At 41.6% G+C, this 24,218-nt stretch overlaps 1 protein-coding gene across 1 annotated transcript; it reads right to left on the bottom strand.

Annotated features, from left to right (window-relative positions):
• Positions 1-15,795: 15,795 nt before the first annotated feature.
• Positions 15,796-19,898, bottom strand: LOC122739096. Its single transcript, XM_043980948.1, is given in 6 exon segments — positions 15,796-16,798; positions 16,800-16,994; positions 17,058-17,803; positions 17,902-19,744; positions 19,747-19,781; positions 19,784-19,898. Coding segments are annotated over 6 exon segments (3,924 nt in total). The 3' UTR covers positions 15,796-15,808.
• Positions 19,899-24,218: the final 4,320 nt, after the last annotated feature.

The following is a 24,218-nucleotide window of genomic DNA, read 5'->3' as shown; positions in this document are numbered from 1 at the left end:
GATCAATAATCATATCTATAAGTTTTTTTGATGTCATAAGATATATTTCATATTGGCCTCATTTAAGTTGTCAGGAATAGGAAGGTGCTTTCTTGCTGGCTCCCTATTATTATGAATAGCAAGTTTCTATTAATCATTTTTCTTCTTTCTTAAATTTCTTAAAAATAATTGTGCTAATCCAGCCTCAGACACTTGACACTTTCTACCTGTGTGATGCTGGGCAAATCATTTAACCCTCATTGCCATGTGCAAAAAAAAAAAAATGTCCTAGTCAGAGAAAAGTGAAGCAAAATCAAGTCAAAAAAGCAAGTCTACTTTCTTTCTGTTCTTTATTATCATGTCTATTCTGAGTGGAAACCCTTTCTTTTGAGTCATCATTTTCCCAGACATTCATGGATCTGTGATTTCTTCTATGTGGATAATTGCATATTCGACAAGTCATTAGACATTTATTAAACACTTACTATATACCAGGGAATGTGCCTTATAAGCACTGGAGATAAAAAGAAGGGCAAAAACATTCCTTGCTTTCGTGGATTTCAGTCTCACAGAGACATGATGCAAATAGGCAATCAATTGTACAGTGACAAGATAGATGCAGAATAAATTGGAGACAATCAATAGAGAGAAGGAAGTAGCATTAAGGGAAATTTTGGCAAAAGCTTCCCAGAGAAGGTGAGATTTTTGGCCAAGACTTGAAGAAATCAGCAAAGCCATAAAGTGGAGATGAAGAGAAACAGAATTCTAGGCCAGTGAAAATGTAGGAAGTTGGGAAATGGAGTGACTTATATGAAGAACAGCAAGGAGGACAATGGTATTTGGATGTAAATAACATGAGGGAGAGTGAGGAGTAAGAAAACTGGAGAGGTAGGAAGTAAACAAGTTAAGAAGAGCTTTAAAAGCTAAGGAGAAAATTTTATATTTGATTTTGAAAGTAATAGGAAGGCAATGGAGTTTAATGAATGGGGAGGGAGGGTAGTGTAGTCATAACTGTACTTTAGGAAGATCAATTTGACAGCTGGGTGGGGATGAATTGGAGAGAGAGGTGGGGAGGGAGATAGGGAGGGAGGGAGGCAGGCAGGCAGAGAGGCCTCAACTTGGAAGATGGCAGTATCAGAAAAGGGAAGGGGTTATATATGAGTGGCTTTATCAAGGAAGCATTGACAGGAACTGGCAACTGATTTTGTGTAGTAAGAGTGAAGAGTGGTTCACAGTCTATCTATACCTGCTCATTCTGTATGCTTCTTGTTTATGTTTCCATAAATACTCAAATTGGGTCTGCCCACATTGCTGGGGGAAGGGAGCTTCTTCTGGGTTTTTTGACATTCATGCTCATTGAATACTTCTCCATTGCCCTTTGGAAAAAACCAAAAACAAAAACTTTAAGTCTTCAGAGATTTTGATATGCCATGACTCAAATCACCAGAAGAATACTTACGTTAAACAAGATGAATTTTTGTCTCAGGGGGTCTTCAAAAATACTTGCAATTTCTCAAAGACAATTCTAGGCTTAGATCATTGTCTATTTGCAATACCTGCTGAAGACATTTGCATGGAAGGACTCTCTTTACAAATATCTCATCTTCACAACAACCCTGAGAGGTAGGTGTTTTTATTATGATCATTTTACAATTGAGAAAACTGAGGCCAACAGAGGATATCAACTTGCCCAGGGTAACAAAATGAGTAAGTGTTCAAGGCTGGATTTGAACTCAGGTTTTCCTGACTCCAGGCTCAGACCTCCATCCACTGCACAACCTAGCTTTCTGGAGAAGGTAAGGTTTTGACCTGAGATGAATTTTTGACTAGAGATGACTGCTGCATGTTGCAGTAGAAAGATGGCTTGGATTCAAATTGTGTTTGTGCCAGTTACTATGTGACCTTAAAAAGGTCAACCATGTATCAAGCTGACAGCTTGCCTAGCTGCATTGCTCAAATAGCCACTCTGATGTGTGGTGTGTTTTCTCTTCTACAGAGCGATTCCTAAAAAGGCATTCCTGCCAGGGCAGTTCATGGGTAGACTCAATGAGCCATGCAGTCGACTTTCTAAAATTTGGATATGAAGGGGAAAAAGAATCTCAAATCCTGTTGTAGACATCAAAACATCCAGTAACCACAAGAAGTCAACCGTTTCTGAATGTCAGCAACTTTATCATTACAATTCTTCCCCATGTAGGCAAAATATGACCAACAATTAAATCCTTTTTGAGCAATAATTGCTTGCAATGTGTCTTTTAAAAAAAAGAAAAAAAACCAAACCAACAGCAACTTACATCTTTGACAATAAGGACAACAAAGACATACTCAAAGCTACCAAATTATCCAGTGGAAAGGTAACGAAGCAAGATTCAAAGGATGAGATACTCTTCTTCCTAGATCTCCTAGTCTTTTAAAACTGTTATTAAGTCCTTCAGAAGTGCATGGCTTCCCTGGAGAGAAAATGTATTTACATAGCTCCCAATAACCCCACTAGAGCAGCAGTCAGCTGCAGATAAACCCACAAGCGCCAGGGACAAGGATATTACACACACTGCAACCAAGTCCAATTATAGTGAAAACTAACAGCTAGATTCCGGTGCCCCTGCAGTTCCAGGAGTGCGAAGAAAGAAGGAACAGCAGCAACAACAAAAAATATTACAGTGTCTTAATGAGGAGAGTGTGAAAAGCAACTAGCGCCATGTTCTCACCATTAGTCTTTCTGTTTGTCAGCCTAGGACAAGGATTGGCAAGCAATGGTAAGCCTGTACCCAGACCCTGCTTCCTCCCACTTTCATTTATTAAGACACTCTGTTAATACTGTGGCATCACTCTTGCTCAGTTTCACTTGCCTGGAATTGTGTCTCAAAAGCAGCCCTGGAAAGTTGCCAGGCTGCCTTATTTTCTTTCTTTTCAGTAATTAACTTTTTTATTGAATTTGCCCACAAAAATGAACAGGAAGGCATTCATCCTGGATAATCATTGCAGCAAGAAACAAACCTGAGTTGAAATAAATAACATCTCGTTGCCTGATAAATGAATTTATAGCACCAAGAAAGTTTCCCTCCTAAGGAGTTGATAATTAGGAACCTGACACACTAGAACCAAACCTGGTCTATACCAAATAATGAATAGGCATGGCATGGGCCATGGTGGGTTATTAGCATATATTTGTCCCTGAAAAGTTAATCAAAATAAAGCAAGGACTGAGGGGCCATGATTATTCTGATACTCATTTCAAAAATGACATTTCCTATTAGGATTGTACAAATCTAGACATGTTTATTTTTTTTTTCCTAGAAAAACTATGTATACGTGTATATTAGTCTATGGAAATGTGGTTTTCTCCTTTGACTTACAAAATAACTTTTATGAACTTCTTGGTAAGACCATTAAGGGCAGGAAACCTTACTGTATCAAGAACCATATTGTCATGGGGTGCAGAGCACCCCAGAAGTTCTCTGGGGCACATCAAGGAAGCTTCTCCTTGAGAAACTAAACCAGAGGACAGATAACTCCTAGAGAGATAAGCTGAACCAAATTGAACTGAGCTAGCATTGGAATCCTACCCTTCATTCTGGTCTCCCTTACCCTGGGGAGATAAATTTGGGTGTGGCTGTGGCCTTTGTGTTCTGAAGAGGTATCCATAGCCACCCCTCACCCAATTCCTCTAGTCACTTGCAGTAGGGGATGGTCCTCTCTCTCTAAAGGAACTTTTCACGGGAAGATGGTCCACCCCCATCAGGCCTCTATAAAAGTACTTTCCAGTCTCCTGTTCGAGGAGATTTGGTATCTCTGACCCATGTGCTTTATGCCAAATCTCCCCATGAAAAGTCCAAGGATTTCTTTCATGGCTTCCCTCCCCCCACCCTTCCCTACCCTTGCTCCTAAATAAACTATCACTTTATTCTAACTACTTTTGTATGCAAGAGGGTGTAATTCTTTAAAGAGGAATTCCTAAGAACCCCAACCCCACCCCATTTCCCCCATTACAATATCATTAAAGAGCTCTTCAGAAGTCATTGTCTGGTTGAATTCCTTCCAGATGAAGAATATCTTGTTCATCATTTCTGGCATGTGGTCTACCATTCTCTCCTTAAAGACCTCTAATAATTAAAAACTCACAACCCCTTAAGGCTGCTCATCCCAGTCTTCCAGCAACATCTCTATTTCACATTTTTCCATAAGAATGGCTAAGTGCATTGTCATTCTGCATATACCATGATGGTCAGATGCCTGCTTGATGAAAACCTGTTTCTTTTTATTTCAGGTCAACTGGATTAACTGTTGGATAGTTCTAGAAAGTCCCTTGCTGGAAGTACCTGCCCAGTATATTCCCAGAGGTCAATATGCTTTCTTTGGGGTGTGCAGCCTGATTAGAATAGCTGTATCAATTATTTCCTTCTATTATGAGCAACTCTGCTATGTGCTGCATCTTTGTCCCGTTGTATGTATGTATGTATGTTTATATATACACATTTTTCAGGCATGTGTTTCTTTCTTACACACACATGCATGTAAACACATACATACAGCTGGAGTGAATAGAAAGAACAGATATAGAGGTATTTTGCTAGTTCTACCAGTAACTCAACATTCAATTCATACTTAAGAATAAACTCTTCCTCTTTCTCTATCTCCTTCATCGGGGTTAACAGAATTTCTTCTCCATGGTAGTCTGAATTAAATTCCTTTTAAAGAAAGTCACAGAATCACAAAATTTTAGAGTTAGAAGGAATCTCACTGGTTATCTTGTCTGATCCATGCCCACTTAATGAAATGCTCAATAATTTTGACTGACTCTCAGCCAATGCATCATTCTCCCAACTGTTGTTGGCAGTTTGTCTTTTTTTTTTGGGGGGGGAGGGTTAGTCCATATTTATATCTAATTAATGGCTATTAGGCTTTTCTTCCTCCCTCTTCTACCTATTACTTTCCCCAAAAAATAAGTAAAAGAAGATAAAGACAGTATTCCCATTACCTAAAAAAAAGTCAAAATTAAACTGGACACACAGTTTTCTCCCCATGTTCACAAAAGATAGCACCCATTCTTACACCAAACAAGAAAATGGCATAGCTTTTAATCCTTTTCAAGATTGCCATGTGACTTCTCTACACTCCTTACCACCCCTCAAATGTGCTTTTAGGACAGGAACTGAAATCAAGCTCACTTGATGCAATGAAGATAAGCAATACCAGATAAATTTGATCTCCCAGCTTTACTGGCATAACCTATGTGGAGGTTCAAGAACAAGATCACAAATGTGGTAAAGAACATCCTGTGAATATCCATCACTTCTATCCTCATTATCCAGGAGAAGGACCGCCAAAGTAAACACCCCAGATTTTCTACCTCTATTTCACCTGACAGCTATTATTCCCCCTGGAATTCACTTGATCTTTTCACACCAAGGTCAAATAGTTAAGAACAACTGATGATGAATACCAATCCAATGAATATTTATTAGGCATATGCTTTGCATTAGGCACTGTGCTAAACACTGGAAATACAATGACAAAACAAACAAAACAATCCCTGCCCTCAAGAATCTGAATTTCTTCTGAGGGGATGCTCCAGCACACTCTGCACCTCATCCATTAATTGTCACCCCTAAATGCTTCTGCTGACTTACAAACAAAGATTTCACAGCTTCTCCTGGAAAGGTGAATACCATAGAGAGAATTCTGCTGTGTTGACACACCTGCTCTCAGGCAGTCATAGGATTAGATTTAGAACTGGAAAAGTTCTTAGAATTCATCTAAGTACTTGCCCTCTTCTAAATGATGAGGGAACTGAGATTCAGAGAGGTTAAATGTTTTGCCCAAGGTCACATAGATAGTAATGGCAGAGTCAGTATTCAAATCCCAAACCTCTGACTCCAAATCTTGGGCTCTTTTTTTAAAGAAAAAAATTATTTATTTTAACATTCTTTTCTTTTTAAATGATGAGTTCCAAATTCTCTCCCTCCCTTCCATTCTTCCACCACCCACTGAGAAAGCAAGCAATATGCTATCAATTATACATGTATAACCATACAAAACATCTTTCCATATTAGCCACATTTTTTAAAAGCAAGAAATACAAAGAAAGTTATAAAATTATGCTTCAATTTGCATTTAGAGTTCATCTGTTCATTCTGAAGGTGGATAGTATTTTTTCATCATGGGTCCTTGAGAAATGTCTTGGATCATTTCATCAATCAGTGTAGCCTAGTATCACAGTTGATCATCATTAAAACACTGCTATTACTATACATAGCGATCACCCAGTTCTTCTCATTTGTCACTTTGCATCAGTTCATATAGGTCTTGCCCTGTTTTTCTGAAACTGTCTTCTTCATTTCCCACAGCATGATAGTACTCCATCACTATCATCTACTACTACTTGTTCAACCATTCCTGAATTGATGAGCATCCCCTTGATATCCAATTCTTCACCACAAAAGAGCTGCTATAGTTTTTTTTTGTGTGTATATATATATGTGTGTGTGTGTGTGTGTGTATATATATATATATATATATATATATATATATATATATATATATATATATATATATATGTCCTTTGACTTTTTCTTTGATCTCTTTGGGATACAGACCCAGTATTGGTATTGCTGGTTCAAAGCATGTGCACAGTTTTATAGCCCTTTGGTCATAGTACCAAACTTTTCCAGAATAATTAGACTAGTTCATAACTCTAGCAACAGTTCATTAGTGCATCTATTTTCCTTAATCCCTTCCAGAGTTGTTTTAATATGCATTTCTCTAATCAATAATGATTTAAAGCTTTTTTTCTTATGACTATGAATAGCCTTGATTTTTTTCATCTGAAAACTGCCTGTTTATATCTCTTGACCATTTATCAATTGGGGAATGGCTCTTTTTGAAAAATTAATTTGACTCAGTTCTATACTTAGTACATATTTGAGAAATGAGGCTTTTATCAGAGAAACTTGGTGTAAAATTTTTGGATATTACTTTATTGTCTATGCTCCCTCTTAGCATAATCTAGTTCTCCTCACTATCTCTTAATTAGGTCTATTTTTGCTTTTGCTTTGTCTTAGATAATAATTACTATGCCTGCTTTTATTTTTTACTTCAGCTCAAGCATTCTCTCTCTGTGTGTTTCTGTTTCAAGTGTGTCTCTTGGAAACGATATATTTTAGGGTTCTGATTTCTAATCCATTCTGTTATCTGCTTCTGTTTTATGTACAAGCTCATCCCATTTACATTCAAATTTATTATTACTGTGTGTGTTCCTCTATCCCATGTTCTTGTTTTTTTTTCTCTATCTCTCTGTCACTCTCTCTGTCTGTCTCTCTCCTGTCCCTCCTTAAGAGTGTATTTTGCTTCTAACTACTGCTTTCCTTAATCTATATTCCTTTTTATCAAGTTCTTCCTTTCTCTGATCTTCCCCCCTCCCTTTTCTTTATTGGGTAAGTTACATTTCTCTACACAACTGAGTATGCATATATATTCTTCCCTCTTTGAGTCAATTCTGATGAGAGTGAGGTACAGGCATTGCACACCTCCACTCCTCACCATTCCCTGCTCCATTGTAAAAGCTCTTCCTTGTACATCTTTTTTGTGTGAGAAAAATGTCTCCATTCTACCTCTCATTTCCCCCTGTTCCCAGTATATCCCTCTTTCTTCCCCATTCATTTAGTTTAGAGATCATTCTAACATAATCAATTTACACCCATGTCCTCTATCTATGTAAACTCCTTTTTAACTACCCTAATAATAATAAAGTTCTTATTCATTACCTATATCATCTTCCTACATAGAAATGTAAACATTTTAAATTCATTGAGTCCCTTATGATCACTCTTCCATGTTTACATTCTTATGCCTCTGTTGAGTATTGTGTTTGAATGTCAGATTTTCTATTCAGCTCTGGTCTTTTCAATAAGAATGTTTGAAAGTCCTCCATTTCATTAAATATCATTGTCCCCTTGTAGGATTATATGAAGTTTTGCTGGGTAGGTGATATTTGGTTGTATTCCTAGCTCCTTTGCCTTCTGGTATATTATATTCCATGATCTCTATTCCTTTAATCTTGGAAGCCAATCAATCTTGTGTGAGCCTGACTATTACTCCATATTTGGATTTTTTTTTCCTGGCTGCTTGAAATATTTTCTCTTTGAACTGAGAGCTATGGAATTTGGTTATAATATTTCTGGGAGTTTTCATTTTGGGATCTTTTGAAGGAAGTGATTGGTGGATATTTTCAATTTCTCTTTTACCTTCTAAGATAACAGGGCAATTTTCCTTGATAATTACTTGAAATATGATGTCTAGGTTCTTTTTTTGATTCATGGTTTTCAGGTAGTCCAATAATTATTAAATTATTTCTTCTCAATCTATTTTCAGGTCACTTGTTTTCCAATGAGATATTTAATATTTTCTCTTTTTTTTCATTCTTTTGATTTTGTTTTATCATTTTTTGATAAGTTGTAGAGTTATTAGCTTCCACTTGCTCAGTTGGAATTTTGAATAGTAGTTTCTTTTTCCCCCAAATTACAAGTAAAGACAATTTAAAAATTAATTTTAAAAATCAATTGCAGGGGCAGCTAGGTGGCGCAGTGGATAGAGTACCGGCCCTGGAATCAGGAGGACCTGAGTTCAAATCTGGCCTCAGATACTTAACACTTACTAGCTGTGTGACCTTAGGCAAGTCACTTAACCCCAATTGCCTCACTTAAAAAAAAATCAATTGCAAATTTTCTTCCTCCCTCCATGCCTCATGTCCCTCAATTATAACTAAGTAATTATTTTCTTCAGTGAGCTTTTTAACCTCTTTTTACATTTGACTAATTGTACCTTTTTAAGGAATTCTTTTCTCTAGTGAATTTTTGTACCTCCTTTTCCAGTTGATTAATTCTACTTTTAAAGGAGTTCTCCTCAGTGGGTTTTTGTGCCTCTTTCACCATTTGGCTAATTTTGTTTTTTTAAGGTGTTATTTTCTTAAGGATTTATGTGCCTCTTTTATCAAGCTGTTTATTCTCTTTTCATAATTTTCTTGCATCACTTTAGTTTTTTCCCCCATTTTTTCCCCTCTACCATTCTTATCTCTTATCTTTAACTCTTCCTGTAATTCTTGTTGGCTTTTAGTCCAATTTGCATTTTTCTTTGAGGCTTTTTTTGGTAGCTGTTTTCACATTCTTGTTTTTTCTTAGTTTATATCTTGTTCTTCCCTGCTACGCTAGCAACTTTTTATGCTCATTTTTTTTGGTAGTTTACTAATTTTTTTCCTAGCCTATTTTTTATTTTGAACTTCCTATACAAGTTGGGCTCTTCTCATCTTGGGGTGGGGAAGCACTGTCCCAAGCTTCAAATTTTTCCTGCTGGTGGTTTCAGAGCTAGTTCTGGGGGCAGGGTCTCAAAGTTTTCATTGTTTCCAAGGTGTGATTCTGGGATACGTGTGGTCACTGCTCTCCTGGTCTGTCTTCTGGTCTTTACCCAGGAAGGATCTCTGTTCCTGTGCAGCTGCAAGTGCTAGTGTTCTTTTGGCTCTGAACTGTGACCATGGCTCCATTCCCTTGTGACCAACCAAAAGGTCTCCTCTCCATGTTGGAACTGTGACTCAGAACTGAATATAAGGCATAAAGTTGACAATCTGTACCCAGTGCCATCAAAGGGTCCCCTGTAATCTCTTTCTGGACAGTTGTTCTATCCTCTTATTGTCTGTAGGCTGAGATCTGCTGCTGTTGCTGCCCTGTTGCTGACAAAACTTGTGTGGGATCTGGACAGGCCTTTGCTCTAGTGACACAGACTTCTACTGACCTCTTAAATTTTCTAAAGCTTGAAAAATGTCTTACCTGTTCTTTTGTTGGCTCTGCTGCTTTAAAATTTGATTTGAGGCATTATTTTAAAGTTGTTTGGAGGGAAATGTTGGGAGAGTTTGGCTGAGTGACTGTCTCTATTGTATCATGTTGGTTCTACCACCAATACTATACTTTCTCTAGAATGCCTCCTATATGTTGAAAATAATCTTCAAAATTTCCGTTTATTGAGATCATGGGATTAAAAGATCTGTGAAACATAATGGAGTACTTTTGACCAAGTTTTCCCCAAGAAAAAGTAACTCCTTAGTACCTGAAAGTTTGTACAATTTTAGTTTTGTCCCCTAGCAAGCAATAGGGTTTGTGCATCCAAGGAATGGGGTATAATTAATTACACACAACAGGATTTTTTTTTAAGAGAAAAAGATAATATCTAAATTCTAATGCGAGAGTTGGCTGAGTTTTGTTCTGAGCCATGTCAGATTTCATATTGTAACCAAATCCAAGTGTTTTCATAGGAGGCAAAAACAGTTACATTTATAGTCATGACCCACTGCTGAGGGAGTTGAAAGAGTTTCAGGGAAAAATATACTAAGAAGGGGAGCAGTAAGTGAACAAGAGGTTGATAGTTTGTTTCTGCCAGTCTTTGTATTGTGGCAGCATTCTAGCCATGATTCTTTCTCATTCTACTGTGTTGACTTTGCCAGATACATACCACCAACTAACATTTGTTCATTTATTAATTTGTTCAATCATTCATTCATTCCTTTCTTCCTTCCTTCAATGAACATTTGCTAAGTGTCTCCTGTAGGAAAAGAACTGTGCTAAGTGCTGAGGGTGATAAAAAAACAAAACAAAACTTAGAAAAAACATAGTACTTGCCCTCATGAATCTCACAGTCTAATAAGGGAGAAGACAAAACACAGATAAACACAAACTACAATGTTACATGATTAGTGAATTAGAGATGTGCAAGACAACGTGTTATGTATAATCATTAACATTTTCTGCTGCAGCAAAAAATTGGAATAAATTGAGCTTATTTCTGGTAATAGTTTTTACATTGCTCTGTTTAAAAACAAATGATCTGATTTAAAAAAAAGTTTTTTTTTAAAGAGGAAAGAACAAAATGGAAAAAAGGAACAGAGAGAAACACTCATCTGGCAATTGGATAATTTCTTTACAAGTAACCTGGGGAGGAAATTCTGCTTGTTATTCAAAAAGATGAATGAGTTTTTAGGCAGTGACCTGTAAGCATCTGGATGGCATTATTACATATGGAAATTTTATGCATGAAATTCAAATATAGAGCTAGCCTCCCTCCCTCTCCTCTTTATGGCCTATATACGAGTTATGTGCTGAGTTATATATTTGAGTGTGACATCCCTTTTTTGTAGAAATAAGAGCATCTGTTCGGGTATCAAAGACTGATGCTCACAGCTGGTTAGGGGGGTGGGGTGGAGGATGAGGTACTTTTCTAAACTCAGGTTGTCCTTTCAAAGGGTAACAACACAAAGCACCCCAACATATGCTCAGGCAATGTTCTGATATAGCCTGAGATGGAGATGCTGACCCAAAGCTCCAGCAAGTCTTCTATTCCTCAGCCTTGGCTAGTGAGGATCACTCTCATTTTATAGATGAGGAAATTGAGGCCCAGATAAGTTACATGACTTGGTCAAAATCATAAAGATTTTGTATTTGGCAGAGTCAGTATTGAAACCCAGATTTGGAGCTGTTTGCACATTGATGCTGTTATTTCAATATGTACAAAACAAACCAAACTTGGATTTACCATCAAGTACAAAAAATCTAGGAGACAAATTCTACCTGAGAGTTCTCAAGAAGAAAAAGGGAGCACAGAGCTGCTATATCCATATCTGTAGCCATAGCCATAGCCATAGCCATAGCCACATCCAGACATACAATATATCAACATATACATATAACATACATTTTACATGTAACAATATTCACACACATATAGCACATACATGCCTATTCATATTCATATCAACATACACTTGCACATATAGCAATATTTATTACATATACACATACTTATATAATATATACATTATATATAAATATACATATAATGCATATGCATACATATACCCATCTATAGACAACACATATACATGTAGCATATATACATACATCTATCTTTTTATATAAAAAGAATTCTGAATTTTAGATTCTGAAGCACATCTCTTTGAAAGTAGTTGACAAAGCAAGTCCACCTCCATTTTCTAGGTAAGGAACCCAAGGGACAATGACTTGCCCCAAATCAGGTGACTATTAAAGTTAAGTAGGAGCTCTGAAGCTAATTCAATTCAATTAAGATCAACTTAATTCCATAAGTATGTAAATATTTATTCTATGCTAGGCCTTCAATGAGTTTATATTCTTAGATTTAGATATAAAAGTGACCTCAGAGAATAGCTAGTGTAAGTTCAGTCAAGAGATAAGGAAACTGGGGGCAGCTAGATGGCACAGTGGATAGAGCACTGGCCCTGGAGTCAGGAGTACCTGGGTTCAAATCTGGCCTCAGACACTTAACGCTTACTAGCTGTGTGACCCTGGGCAAGTCACTTAACCCCAATTGCCTCACTAAAAAAAAAAATAAGGAAACTGAGGTCAAGAGAAATGAAGTGAGTCATCCAAGTTTGTAAAGCAACAGACAGGATGTGACCCCAACTCTTTTTATTCCAGATTTGGGTTCTTTCCATTATACCACCCTCTTACACATGCACAGATATGCATGATACAAGGGAAATTGAGAGAAAGAATGCTACATGGGAAGTTTAAGGAAAGCTTCATGGAAGAGATTACTGAGCCAAATTTCAAAGGAAAGAATTGATTTTCCTAAATCTCTGGTCTGACCATGACATTTCTTTGCGCAATAAACTCTCAAGGTTCCCTATTACTTTTTGGAGCAAATAAAAATGATTCTGGCATTTAAAGCCCTTTGCCCTGGACCCATCCTATCATTCCAGTCTTAATACACATTATTTTGCTTCACTCCCATACTATGGTTTAATTAAACTGAACTTCTTATTTCATCTTACACACAATACTTCATCTACCACCTCCATGCTTTTGTGCTGGTTGCCCCTTATTCCTGAAATGCATTTTGTCCTCACTTTTTCCTCTTATCATCATTATCTTCTTTTGAGGCTGAATTAAAGCATCCACTTCTACATGAGGCCTTTCCTGATGTCTTTGACTGCTACTGTCTTCCCCTCAAAATTATCTTGTATCTACTTCATACATACTTATACATGTACATATCATCCTTCTCTCTTACTCCCTTCTCCCCATAGATTGTAAACGTTCCAAGGCCAAGGACTATTTCTCTCTTATTTTTGCATTCCCTGCACTAGGAGCAGGGTTTGGCACACTTCAGTCTCTTAATAAATATTTGTTGACTCTGAGAGTCAGAAATGAGGAGACAGTAAATTCCAAACATGAGAGAATGCTTAAAGATTGAAAATGGAGTGAATTTTGGGGTCAAGGAACAGCTAAGTGTTACAGTTTGGATGCATCTAAGAATCTGCAGAATAGTGTGATATAAAACAGTGAAGATTGATTGTGAAGGTCTTAAATAGCAAGCTGAGGAGTTTGTATTTAATCAAAGACAATGGAGAACCACTGAAAGTGTTAGACAAGAGATCAGGCCTGGACCTTTGGAAGATTATTTTGACATTTGTGTGGAGAACAGATCGGAAAAGATAACGTCTAGATGCAGGGAGACCAATTATGAGGCTACTGTGATAATCTAGGGGGAGATGATGAGAATAGAACTAGGCTAGTGGTTACATGGACAGAGAGAATGGGGCAGATCAGAGAGATGTTATGAAAAGAACTGACAAGATTTGAGAAATGATTGGATATGGGAGGATGAGGGAGAGAAAAAAATTGAGAATTACTTCAAAGTTTTGAACCTAGGTTATTGAAAAGATGATAGCATCATCAGTAAAAATAAGTTAGAGGAGGTGTGTTTGTCTGTATATGAGGAGGTTATCAGTAATAATTGGAAAATGTTAAGTTTGAGGTATATAAGGGATATCTACATAGAGATACCTTGCAAACAGGTAAAGATGTAGGGCTAGATGTCAGGAGAGTCAGCAAAGATATGTAGATTTGAAAGTTTGCTGGATATAGATATTTGAACCTAAGATCAATAAGAGAGAGGGAGGAGAGAGAGAGGGAAAAGGAGAGGGAGAGAAAGAGGAAAAGGGAGAGGAAAATGGGGGTGGGATACCTATGCATAGGGAACAGAAGATAGATGATCCTTTACAAGAGACAGATAAGGAGGGATTATAAAGGTAAGAGAAAAACTGGGAGAGTACAGAAATCAAAGGAGAAACAAGTGTCTGGGAGGAGGGGCTGGGCAGCAGTTCCCAAAGCTGCTTGGGGGTCAAGTAGTATAAAACTTGAAATAAGACCATTGGACTTAGGAGGTGAGATATTTTGGGAGTAATCTTGGAAAGAGTAGTTTCTCTTGAGTGTTGGTACTAAAACAAAGACTGGCAAAGAATTGAAAAGTGGGAGATGAAGAGATCAAGGTAATGAGTGGTAGATTAGTGGTGTCAAACTCAAATAGAAACAAGTGCCAGGCACAGTGGATAGAGCACCAGCCCTGGATCCAGGAGGACCTGAGTTCAAATCCGACCTCAGACACTTGACACTTACTAGCTGTGTGACCCTGGGGAATTCACTTAACCCTCATTGCCCCGCCAAAAAAAACCCAAAAACCCAAACCCAAACCAAAACCAAAACAGAAAAACCCCCAAAAACCAAAAACAAGTGCCACTACATAAGGATCCCTGAGCACCACGTATTGACAATTAAAACATGTAATATCATCTATGTTTTATTAGATTTTCATTCATTTTGTTAAGTATTTCCCAAATACATTTTGATCTGGTTTGGGCCCTACTCAGGTGTGTTGTAGGCCACATGTTTGACACCTTTGGTATAGATGGCACAAATGTTTTGCTGTGAAAGGAAAAAAGACATTATATAATTAATTTAAGGCACAAGGTGACATTGAGGTTTTGTAAGGAGATAGGGAGATCTGGTAATGTTTGGGGTAGGCATTAGAGGAGAGATTATATATATATATATATATATACATATATATCTTTGTGTGTGTATGTGTGTATAATGCGCAGGTGTGTGTATAAATATGGATGGAGAAACAGAGACAGAGGCAGAGAGAGAGAGAGAGAGAGACAAAGATACACAGAGATAAAGTGACAGGGAGGAGAGAAACAGAGAGAGGAGAATAAGAGACAGAAACAGAGGCAGACAAGCAGAGAATTGTTCCAGAAGGAGACAGGAGAGGATACCATGTTAAAAATAAAGTAGGAAAGGTGACCTTGGCAAGAAGGACGTCACATTTTCATCAAAGGAAGAGAGTTTGGGGTTTGATGTAGAAGAATTTTGATATGTTGAACAAAGGAAAAACAATGGCTTATGGGAAATGAACTTTATTCTCCATTAGGCAGAAACCAAGGTCCTCTGCTGAAAGGAAGGCAGAAAGGGTGGTATAGGAAGCTTTAGAAAGTAAGAGGTTAGGATGAAAGATCCTGATTGGACCCTTCCTTCAGGAGAGACCCCGGGACCCAAAGACCGAGCCGAGACCACCAATCTGATGCAAACAACACGAGGTTTATTGAACACAGGTACCTGCGGGCGACCAGGCCGCTTGGGGAACTGGCGCGCCGGGGTTCCTGTGCGATTCCTTTTTATGGGGTTGGTGAGGCAGAAGCGCGCGTACAGAAGCAGAAGCATAGTTACGGGATTTTCATTGGCTCGTCCAAATGAAGCCATCCGTTTGGGTGTGGGCTTCATCAAGTGAGGCCATCTGTTTGGGTGTGGGCTTCAGTCCTGACACCGGGCCTAACCGCAAGCCTCGTGACCCTATTTATCAGTATCTTCTTGTACTCTGTATTTTTCCACTGGGGAGCGGGCTGGGGGGGAAAGGGTCTTTTCACTCCCCCATTTTCTTTTGGCTAAAGTAAAATCATTTACTTTGTAGGTTATTCCTCTTGCTGCTTTAAGGCGTGATATTGTTGTGCTAGCACTAGAGCCTGAACCACAGAAATCCTATCTTTCACGAATTGGGTCAGCCTATTAATGATGCAGGGTCCAAAGGTTAAGATCAGGAAAAGAAGTATAAGGGGTCCGGCCAAGGATGAGACAAGAGTGGTGAACCACGGGGATCGCTTCCAGACACCCTCATACCACGACTGCTGCGATTCAAGGTCCCTCTTACGTTTATCTAGCCTCTCCTTAAGTCTGTCCAATGTTTCAGTGACCACCCCCGTCCGATCGGCGTAGAAGCAGCATTCCTCCCTCAGAGCTGCGCATAGCCCACCTTCCTTCAAAAACAACAAGTCTAGCCCCCTCCTGTTTTGCAGCACTACCTCCGACAACGAGGTCAAGGACTCTTTCAAGGCTCTCACTGATTGCTCTAATGCCCTGAGGTCCTCGTTCATGGCATTATGCAGGAGTAGAAACTGGTCTGTTCTAACGAGAGCCGTTGCTCCAGTACCTGCCCCAGCTGCAATGCCCCCCACCCCCAGCAGCATGGCCAGAGTGATTAGGGAGACAGGTCCCCGGGCGACCCGGTGGAGGCCACTTCTTTCATGATAGCTTAGGACCAGCTTATCTGAGTGGTAGGTTATTCGGGGCCACAGCTGTACTAGCACACAGTAGTCAGCCTTTGCATTCAGTACTGTTGCAGACACGCATGGGGCCAGGCCGGTGTTACATGCCCAGAAGGTCCCATTAGGTGGGATTAGATAAAAGGAACCAGTCCCCACTTGCATGGTCGAGTTGCAGAGGGCGTCCCGGATGTGCTGAGGGGGGTTACCTATGCAAAGCCCCGATCCTGAGACCTGTGAAAGAGTTAAATCGTGACCCTGGGTGAGGCAGGCAGCACTAGGAGTGGTGGAGTTAGAGAAGTTGGTAGAGAGGGCAAGGCCCTCATAATAAGGGGGGCTAGGGTTCAGACACAACCAGCAGCTTTTCCGCCCTCTCGGGGCTGGAGAAATTGAGGGCCTGATATGCCCCCTTCACCAGGTTCATGAGCCTATCCCCCGTTCTTCCGAGCGGAATTGGCGAAGGGGAGGGCAGAGGCAAGGCGGCCGCCGTAGAGAGTATAGGGGCCCTGGTGCCTGTTACCGGTATGGGGGGCCTCGGCTGGGTGGGGCTAGGGTCCCTCTGGTTGGAGAGCACCGGGGGCCTCGGCTGGGGGCGGCTAGGGTCCCTCTGGTTGGAGAGCACCGGGGGCCTCGGCTGGGTGGGGCTAGGGTCCCTCTGGTTGGAGAGCACCGGGTTAGGGCCGACTGGGAGAGGGGGAAGATCGCTTATCTGCAATTGTAGCTTGAAAATGACCCCTCTATCTTTCCCCGGTGAATACCAGCGGAGCCCCCAGGTTAGGCCCGAGATCCATTGATCAGGAGTTTTCTTTTTCCCATGGTCAGTAAAGGAAATCTTAAGTGGTAGGGATAACCCGGGAGTAAAGGGGGTATTTCCCGGAGGTCGATAGCAGGCGTTAGCTTCGGCATCAGGCCACTTGTAGCTCCTTTTAACAACAATTAAGTCCCAGGAGGAGGAGGGTTCCCAGTAAGCATCTCCGGTGGTCTCACAGCCCCATGCGGCACAGAAGTACTCGTTGTAGCCCCCGCATTGCTCTGCCAGGCCTCGGTTCCTACCATCTTTAGGGCAAACATAAAAGTCTTGCTGCCCTAGGCGGCACCTAGCAGTGGGGCTACTGCATCCGGGGGCGGTCATCTGTTGCGGCCGGGTGCCATGAAGGCTGGTGTTCAGCCGGGCTAGATCAACCCCCGGTATGTCCCAGGTGTCCAATCCTGCTGCTAGCTGGCAGAAGTCTGGGGTGAGGACGGGCCACCAAGTGCCAACGGCATGGGTTCCGCCCACTTCCCAGACAACTTCCCCGGTTTGGGATAACACCTGCCACTTAAGTTGCCTTATCTGGTGGGGGGAACCCTCCCCGGCCCCTAACAGTACTAATATTAGGAAGAGGATACAAGTCTTATTTTTAGCGGGTTCGGAGTGCGTTGGACTTTCCATTCTTTGGGGTCAGGTCCTGCTGGGTCGTCCAGGCCTGAAGAGGCTGGTTTCACGTGGGAGGCGTGGATCCAAGCAGCAATACCGTCAACCTTGAGCGCTGTCGGGGTGGTCAGGAGGACGGTGTAGGGTCCCTTCCACCGGGGCTCGAGGCTCTTGACTTGGTGCCTACGAACCCAGACGGAGTCGCCAACCTGGAACGGATGTGGCACAGTAGGTTGTCTCAACTGCTCCTGGTAAGCCGCTGCCAGTGGCTTCCACACTTCTTTCTGGACAATCTGGAGCGCCTGGAGGTGGGCTAGTAGGGTAGCAAGGTCAGCAAAAGAGGAGATATCAGAATCAAGAAAGTTTACAACAGGGGGTGGCGCCCCATAAAGTATTTCAAAGGGAGTTAAGCCTAGGGGCCCGGGGGTATTCCTGGCCCGATATAGGGTCAGGGGCAGGAGGAGGACCCAGTCTCTAGAGCCAGTTACAAGCGTTAATTTAGTTAAAGTCTCCTTGATTGTTCTATTCATACGTTCTACTTGCCCTGAACTTTGGGGTCTGTATGCACAGTGCAATTTCCAATCAATCCCCAATAACTTGGCCACCTTCTGACTTACCTGGGAGACGAAAGCCGGTCTGGTTCTTCCACGCTCTCGCTCTCCCAGTCTAACTCCCTCTCTGCTCTGCCCCTGAGTGACAACGGTGGCCAACACCCTAGTTAATTCCCGATTCCGTTTCCTGTCTCTCTCATCCTGCTCCCTCCTCTCTTTCTTCTGGAGTTTCCCTCTTATTAAATCTGAGAGGGTATACCCCTGCAGCCCTTCTAACCTCTGTAATTTACTCCTGATGTCTGGGCTCGATTGCCAAATGAAGGACATGGATACGCTGGTAGCCTGTCCCTCATCATCGGGGTCGTAAGGAGTGTACATTCTATAAGCCTCCTTAAGTCTTTCTAAAAAGGCAGAAGGCGTCTCCTCTTTTCCCTGTATCACTTGCTTGACCTGTGCCAAATTAGTGGGGCGTTTTGAAGCCCCGCGGAGACCCGCTATAAGCAACTGGCGGTAGAGACGTAGGTGCTCCCTACCTCCTGGTGTGTTGAAATCCCAGTGGGGTCGAGTCAAGGGAAAAGCCTCCTCTATCTCATTGGGCAATTGGGTTGGTCGCCCATCTTCCCCCGATACATTCTTCCGGGCTTCCAGGAGGACTCTCTGCTTCTCTTCCGAGGTCAACAGGGTCTGCAAAAGCTGCTGACAGTCATCCCAGGTGGGCTGGTGAGTGACTAAAATGGACTCAATTAGGTTAGTTAGGACAACGGGATCCTTAGAAAAGGAAGGGTTATGTTGCTTCCAGTTGTAAAGGTCGGAAGCAGTGAAGGGCCAGTATTGTGGCCGGCCGTTAGGGCCCTCTCTCAAGGGAAAGGCCTGGGAGGTTTGACTTAGCGGCAGCTCATGACAGTCCCTAAGCCTCCCTGCAATGGGGGAAATTGGAGAGTCGGGCTCCTCCTGTCCTGCCGGTGCCGCCTCAGGATATGGTGGCGGCTCCTCTGTCAACAGGTCGATGAGGGGGGACGCTGCGTCAGGGGACAAAACGGGGGTAGCCTTGGGAGGCTTTTGAACAGCCCTATCCTGAAGTGGGGTAAGGGCAGGGTAAAGGGAAGAAGAGGTAGGGGTGAGGAGGGGAAGGGATAGCGCTTGGTAGGGTGGGGCACTTGGGGTAGTGAGAGGAGAACGGAGTTTAGGGGGGGGAATAAAAGGCTGGACCCACTGAGGTGGGTCTGAGGCCAGAGCCCGCCAGGTCACGATGTAGGGGACCTGGTCGGGGTGTCCGTGAGGTCCAGGGTTGAAGACTTTGGCCTCTACCTGTGAAATAATATCAGTGTTAAAAGGTGCCCTCCCGTGGCCATCCAACATTAAACGCGGGCCACTCTGAGGAACAGATAGTAACCCATTTCTTTCTCTTAACTTCTACTGACTGATTATGTGCCCAAACCTGAACTTCACTCCAGTGGTCCAGAGTCAGGCTCAGAGGAGTGGTCACTTTTTGTCCCATATTTTCAAGAACAGTGAAGGCGGTTAGGACAGAGACAGGGACGAGACTCAGACACAAGAGAAATAGACGCGCGGCGCGGTATCGGCGGAGAGCCGAAAACAAAAGTTCAGACGGAGATTTTGAGAGTCCGGACTCTCTCTCTCCGATTAGAACCACGTATCCCTCCGATACGGGTCGGGCTCCAAAAAAACTAGCTCCTTTAAATGGCCCTCGACCTGAGGGCCCAGATGTCCCGGAGGACCCAGGTACAGATGCCTCTGGAACGTCTTCCAGGGCTGCGAGGGAGAAGTCCGAGCCCGTCAGCTCCTTCTGGCCCTCGCCAGATACAGATGAATCCGATCGGACCCCAGTCCAGACGCGAGCGCAGACAGTGAATCAGACACAATTCACAAACAGTGTGCTGGCCAGCTTACCTCCGGACAGTGGGTCGGTGGTCCTTGGGTGGGGGGTCTCCGATCCCGGACGAGCCCCCAAATGAAAGATCCTGATTGGACCCTTCCTTCAGGAGAGACCCCGGGACCCAAAGACCGAGCGGAGACCACCAATCTGATGCAAACAACACGAGGTTTATTGAACACAGGTACCTGTGGGCGACCAGGCCGCTTGGGGAACTGGCACGCCGGGGTTCCTGTGCGATTCCTTTTTATGGGGTTGGTGAGGCAGAAGCGCGCGTACAGAAGCAGAAGCATAGTTACGGGATTTTCATTGGCTCGTCCAAATGAAGCCATCCGTTTGGGTGTGGGCTTCATCAAGTGAGGCCATCTGTTTGGGTGTGGGCTTCAGTCCTGACACTGGGCCTAACCGCAAGCCTCGTGACCCTATTTATCAGTATCTCTTGTACTCTGTATTTTTCCACTGGGGAGCGGGCTGGGGGGGAAAGGGTCTTTTCAAGGAAAAGTCAGTCCAGTTGTTCCTAGTCTCTGGTGGTTCCAAGGCCTTAGCAATACAGTCTCTACTGCCTCTGGCTCCCAGGGCCTCAGAATTTCTAGTAGAATTCCAGAGTTCTTTTTAGTCAGCCTTGCTTGACAAGCAACAGAAAACACACACACACGTATGTATGTCAATATATTTCTATAGCCCCCTTTGTCTCCATTTAGTAGTTGCTCTGAGCTCTAACTAGAAAAAATATCAGGTAGATTTTGAATTTCCCATTTCCTGTGGCTCCGACTGAACCTCAAGCTCAGAGTTGTTGCTGAGGATCTTTAGGTTCTTAGAAACTGATTATTTCTTATGAGTATATAGGATTACACATTACATGAGATTATGGAAATGACAGGCAAAAAAGTACATACTTTAAAAGTATCACTGGGTTGCGTGGGCCTAGCTTTACATGATAACTATAATCATATTTCTGTCCTTTTAGTTTAATTTGTGTGTGTGTGTGTGCGGGGCAGTGGGGGTTAAGTGACTTGCCCAGGGTTACACAGCTAGTAAGTGTCAAGTGTCTGAGGCTGGATTTGAACTCGGGTACTCCTGAATCCAGGGCCAGTGCTTTATCCATTGCACCACCTAGCTGCCCCCTCTGTCCTTTTATAATAAAATATATTCAACCAAGGCTACCATCATTGGGTCATCTATTCCTCTGATGTGCTGTAACTGAGGAAGTTCAATTCTGGCTTTTTTTTTTCCTCTCTGAGAGATCTTAAGTAGTCTTCCATGTCGAGAATTCATTCCCTTCATCTCTCTGACTTCTTACTTCTAAGCACAGATCAGACCCCACTTCCTATATCAGACTTTTCTGGTCTCCACACTTCCTTCCACCCCCAAATACACATCTTGGCATTTTTGGAATTATTTTGCATTTATTTCACATTTACTTTCTTATTCACTTTTTTTAATATGTTATAAAACCTTTGAGGGCAGAGACTTTTTTTATTTTTTGTCTTTATATTTCTAGTACCTAATATCTCCTCTTCCTTCTTCTTTAGACCTTCCCCTACCAATTCAACTCATTGTCTTACAAAGTTGCCTAGTGCATTGAGAGGGTTAGTAACTTGTCCTTGGTCAGGTGGCCACTAGTTATCAAAGACAAGACTTGAACCCAGGACTTCTGGATTCTAAGGACAACTTTTTATGTGTTATATCAAACTGCTTCTCTGCCCTTACATATAGTAACTGTTAATCTGGAAATCAACGAAACAATCAATGCAGGAGAAATAAGGTCTTTAATTGGGGCAGAGGAACTATAGCTCTTGGTCAAAGCCAAAACTAGGAATACGGAAAGGTGGGAACTGAGGACAGGGTTTTTATGGGGTAACAGAACAAAAGGGAACCAAAAGATTGCTCCAGAGTAGGGCACAACTATTTAATGTCAATGAACCTTTAACAAAAGAAACAGTAGAACTGCTCCTAATTTAAGTATAGATGCTACTAATTCTAAATAAAAAAACTACTTAATGTAGTTTTTACATAATAACATAAAGTCCAGGGAGTAAGGCAGGGATCATTTTGCTTGGGGGAAAGTCCATGAGTAGATCAAGAGTCTGGAATTGACAAAAGATTGATTAGCCCCAGAAAATTCACCCTCCTGGGTAGGGGGACTGGGTGGAGAATCAGTTCTCAGTAAATTTTGTAGTTATCATAACTAATTAATGGGTATTTGTTGATTTAAACTGCATTATTAAAGCCATCTATACTTAACTAGACTTGTCATTGGATGACAGGTAGGAGACCTGCAACTAAATCTGCATGGAAGCCCTTTTATTTGGTAAGCCCCGCCACAACTTCCATTCCTATGGAAGTCAAGACTCTTCTCCACACCATGAAGAAGTAGCAGGGGAGGACCTTCCTGAAGAAATAATAGCTCTATTTATATATAACTTTAAGGGAAGGAAGAAAGTCACTGAAGGGGAGGAAGTAGAGGGGGAGATATCCCTGGATAATGATTTGCCAAGGGCTATCTCCACCTTAAATGCTCAATGCAGCAAGAAGGGCTCAAAACAGCTCTTTACTCCATTTCAAGTTCCCTTGGGGCTGGGCTTATTCACATTAGTAATTCAGATGAAGGGGCTCTGTCTTAAACATTAATCAAAATTGAAACACAACCAACGAGGGCATTTTGAAACTGCTTTATATCTAATATCCCTTCGCTTCGCTAAATGTCAAGCTTTTAGTTGGGGGATGTGTGTGTGTGTGTGTGTGTGTGTGTGTGTGTGTGTGTTACTGAGTATATGTGTGTGTATTTAACATAGAAGAAATTAAAGTATGAGCTTCAGCTTGAATGCAATTTTTGACACGAATATTAAAGTTCTGGGCTGCGGCAGAATTTCCCTCTTTGCAGGAGTAGCCCATTAATCATATACTTCAGCTCTTCTTTTCCTTCAGAAATGTGGATAATATACTGAAAATTTTTTGAACCAATTCTCATTATACTTCTAGGAAGCAGTCCCACTGTAATCCCTTGTCATGAAAAAAAGGGAGGGGCATGTTTCCTCAACTTACCTCCAGATTGTACAAGAGGAGAAAAGAAAATGTTAGGCTGTGGAGGAAGAGAAGCTAAAAAGATAACACTTTGCCATGTGTTATTATAATTTCTCTGCTCATCGAATCATAGGTTATTAGAGCTGAGAGGAAGCTTAGAGATCAATTTGATCAAGTATTCTCTTTAACAGATGAAGAAACTGATGGTCACAGATGGGAAGGGAACTGCCAACAGCACCCAGACATGACACAATTAAAAAGAACACTGACTCTGGAGTCATTCCAGAGGACACAAGTTACAATGTATCCTTCTATATGACCTGGAAGAACTTGGACAAATCACTCAACCTCTGTGGACCTCAGTTTTCTCATCTATAAAATGAGGGTGTTGGACTAGAGGGCTTCTGAATCCCTTCTAGGTCTAGAGGCTATGATTCTATGATACCGTGCAGAAAATAGTACAGGCATTATTAACTTCCTTTATAGACAAGGAAACTGAGGCTCAGGGAAGTCAAGGAACCTGAACAAAATTTTAATATTAATAAGTACCACAAATGGGATTTTACTTTATTTGGCCTCATGGCTCAGGTTAAAGCAAGAACCTGGGTTAGGGAATTTACAAGTAATTGGTACTCGGGGGGCAGCTAGGTGGTACAGTGCATAAAGCACTGGCCCTGGATTCAGGAGGACCTGAGTTCAAATCTGGCCTCAGATACTTGACACTTAGTAGCTGTATGACCCTAGGGAAGTCACTTAACCCTCATTGCCCTGAAAAAAAAAAGAAAAAAAGAGAAATTGGTACTCAGGAAGCTTATAGAAATAAGAGCTTCATTATTTTGTAGCCCAGAAAGAAGGCAAAATAAAAAGGATATACCCATACTACCTGGTAATATAAACAGA

Source organism: Dromiciops gliroides, chromosome 2 (genome assembly GCF_019393635.1).
Source record: "Dromiciops gliroides isolate mDroGli1 chromosome 2, mDroGli1.pri, whole genome shotgun sequence".
NCBI classification, from domain to species: Eukaryota; Metazoa; Chordata; class Mammalia; order Microbiotheria; family Microbiotheriidae; genus Dromiciops; species Dromiciops gliroides.
The sequence above is the reverse complement of the archived record's forward strand: the minus strand, read 5'-3'. Positions and strand labels throughout refer to the sequence as shown.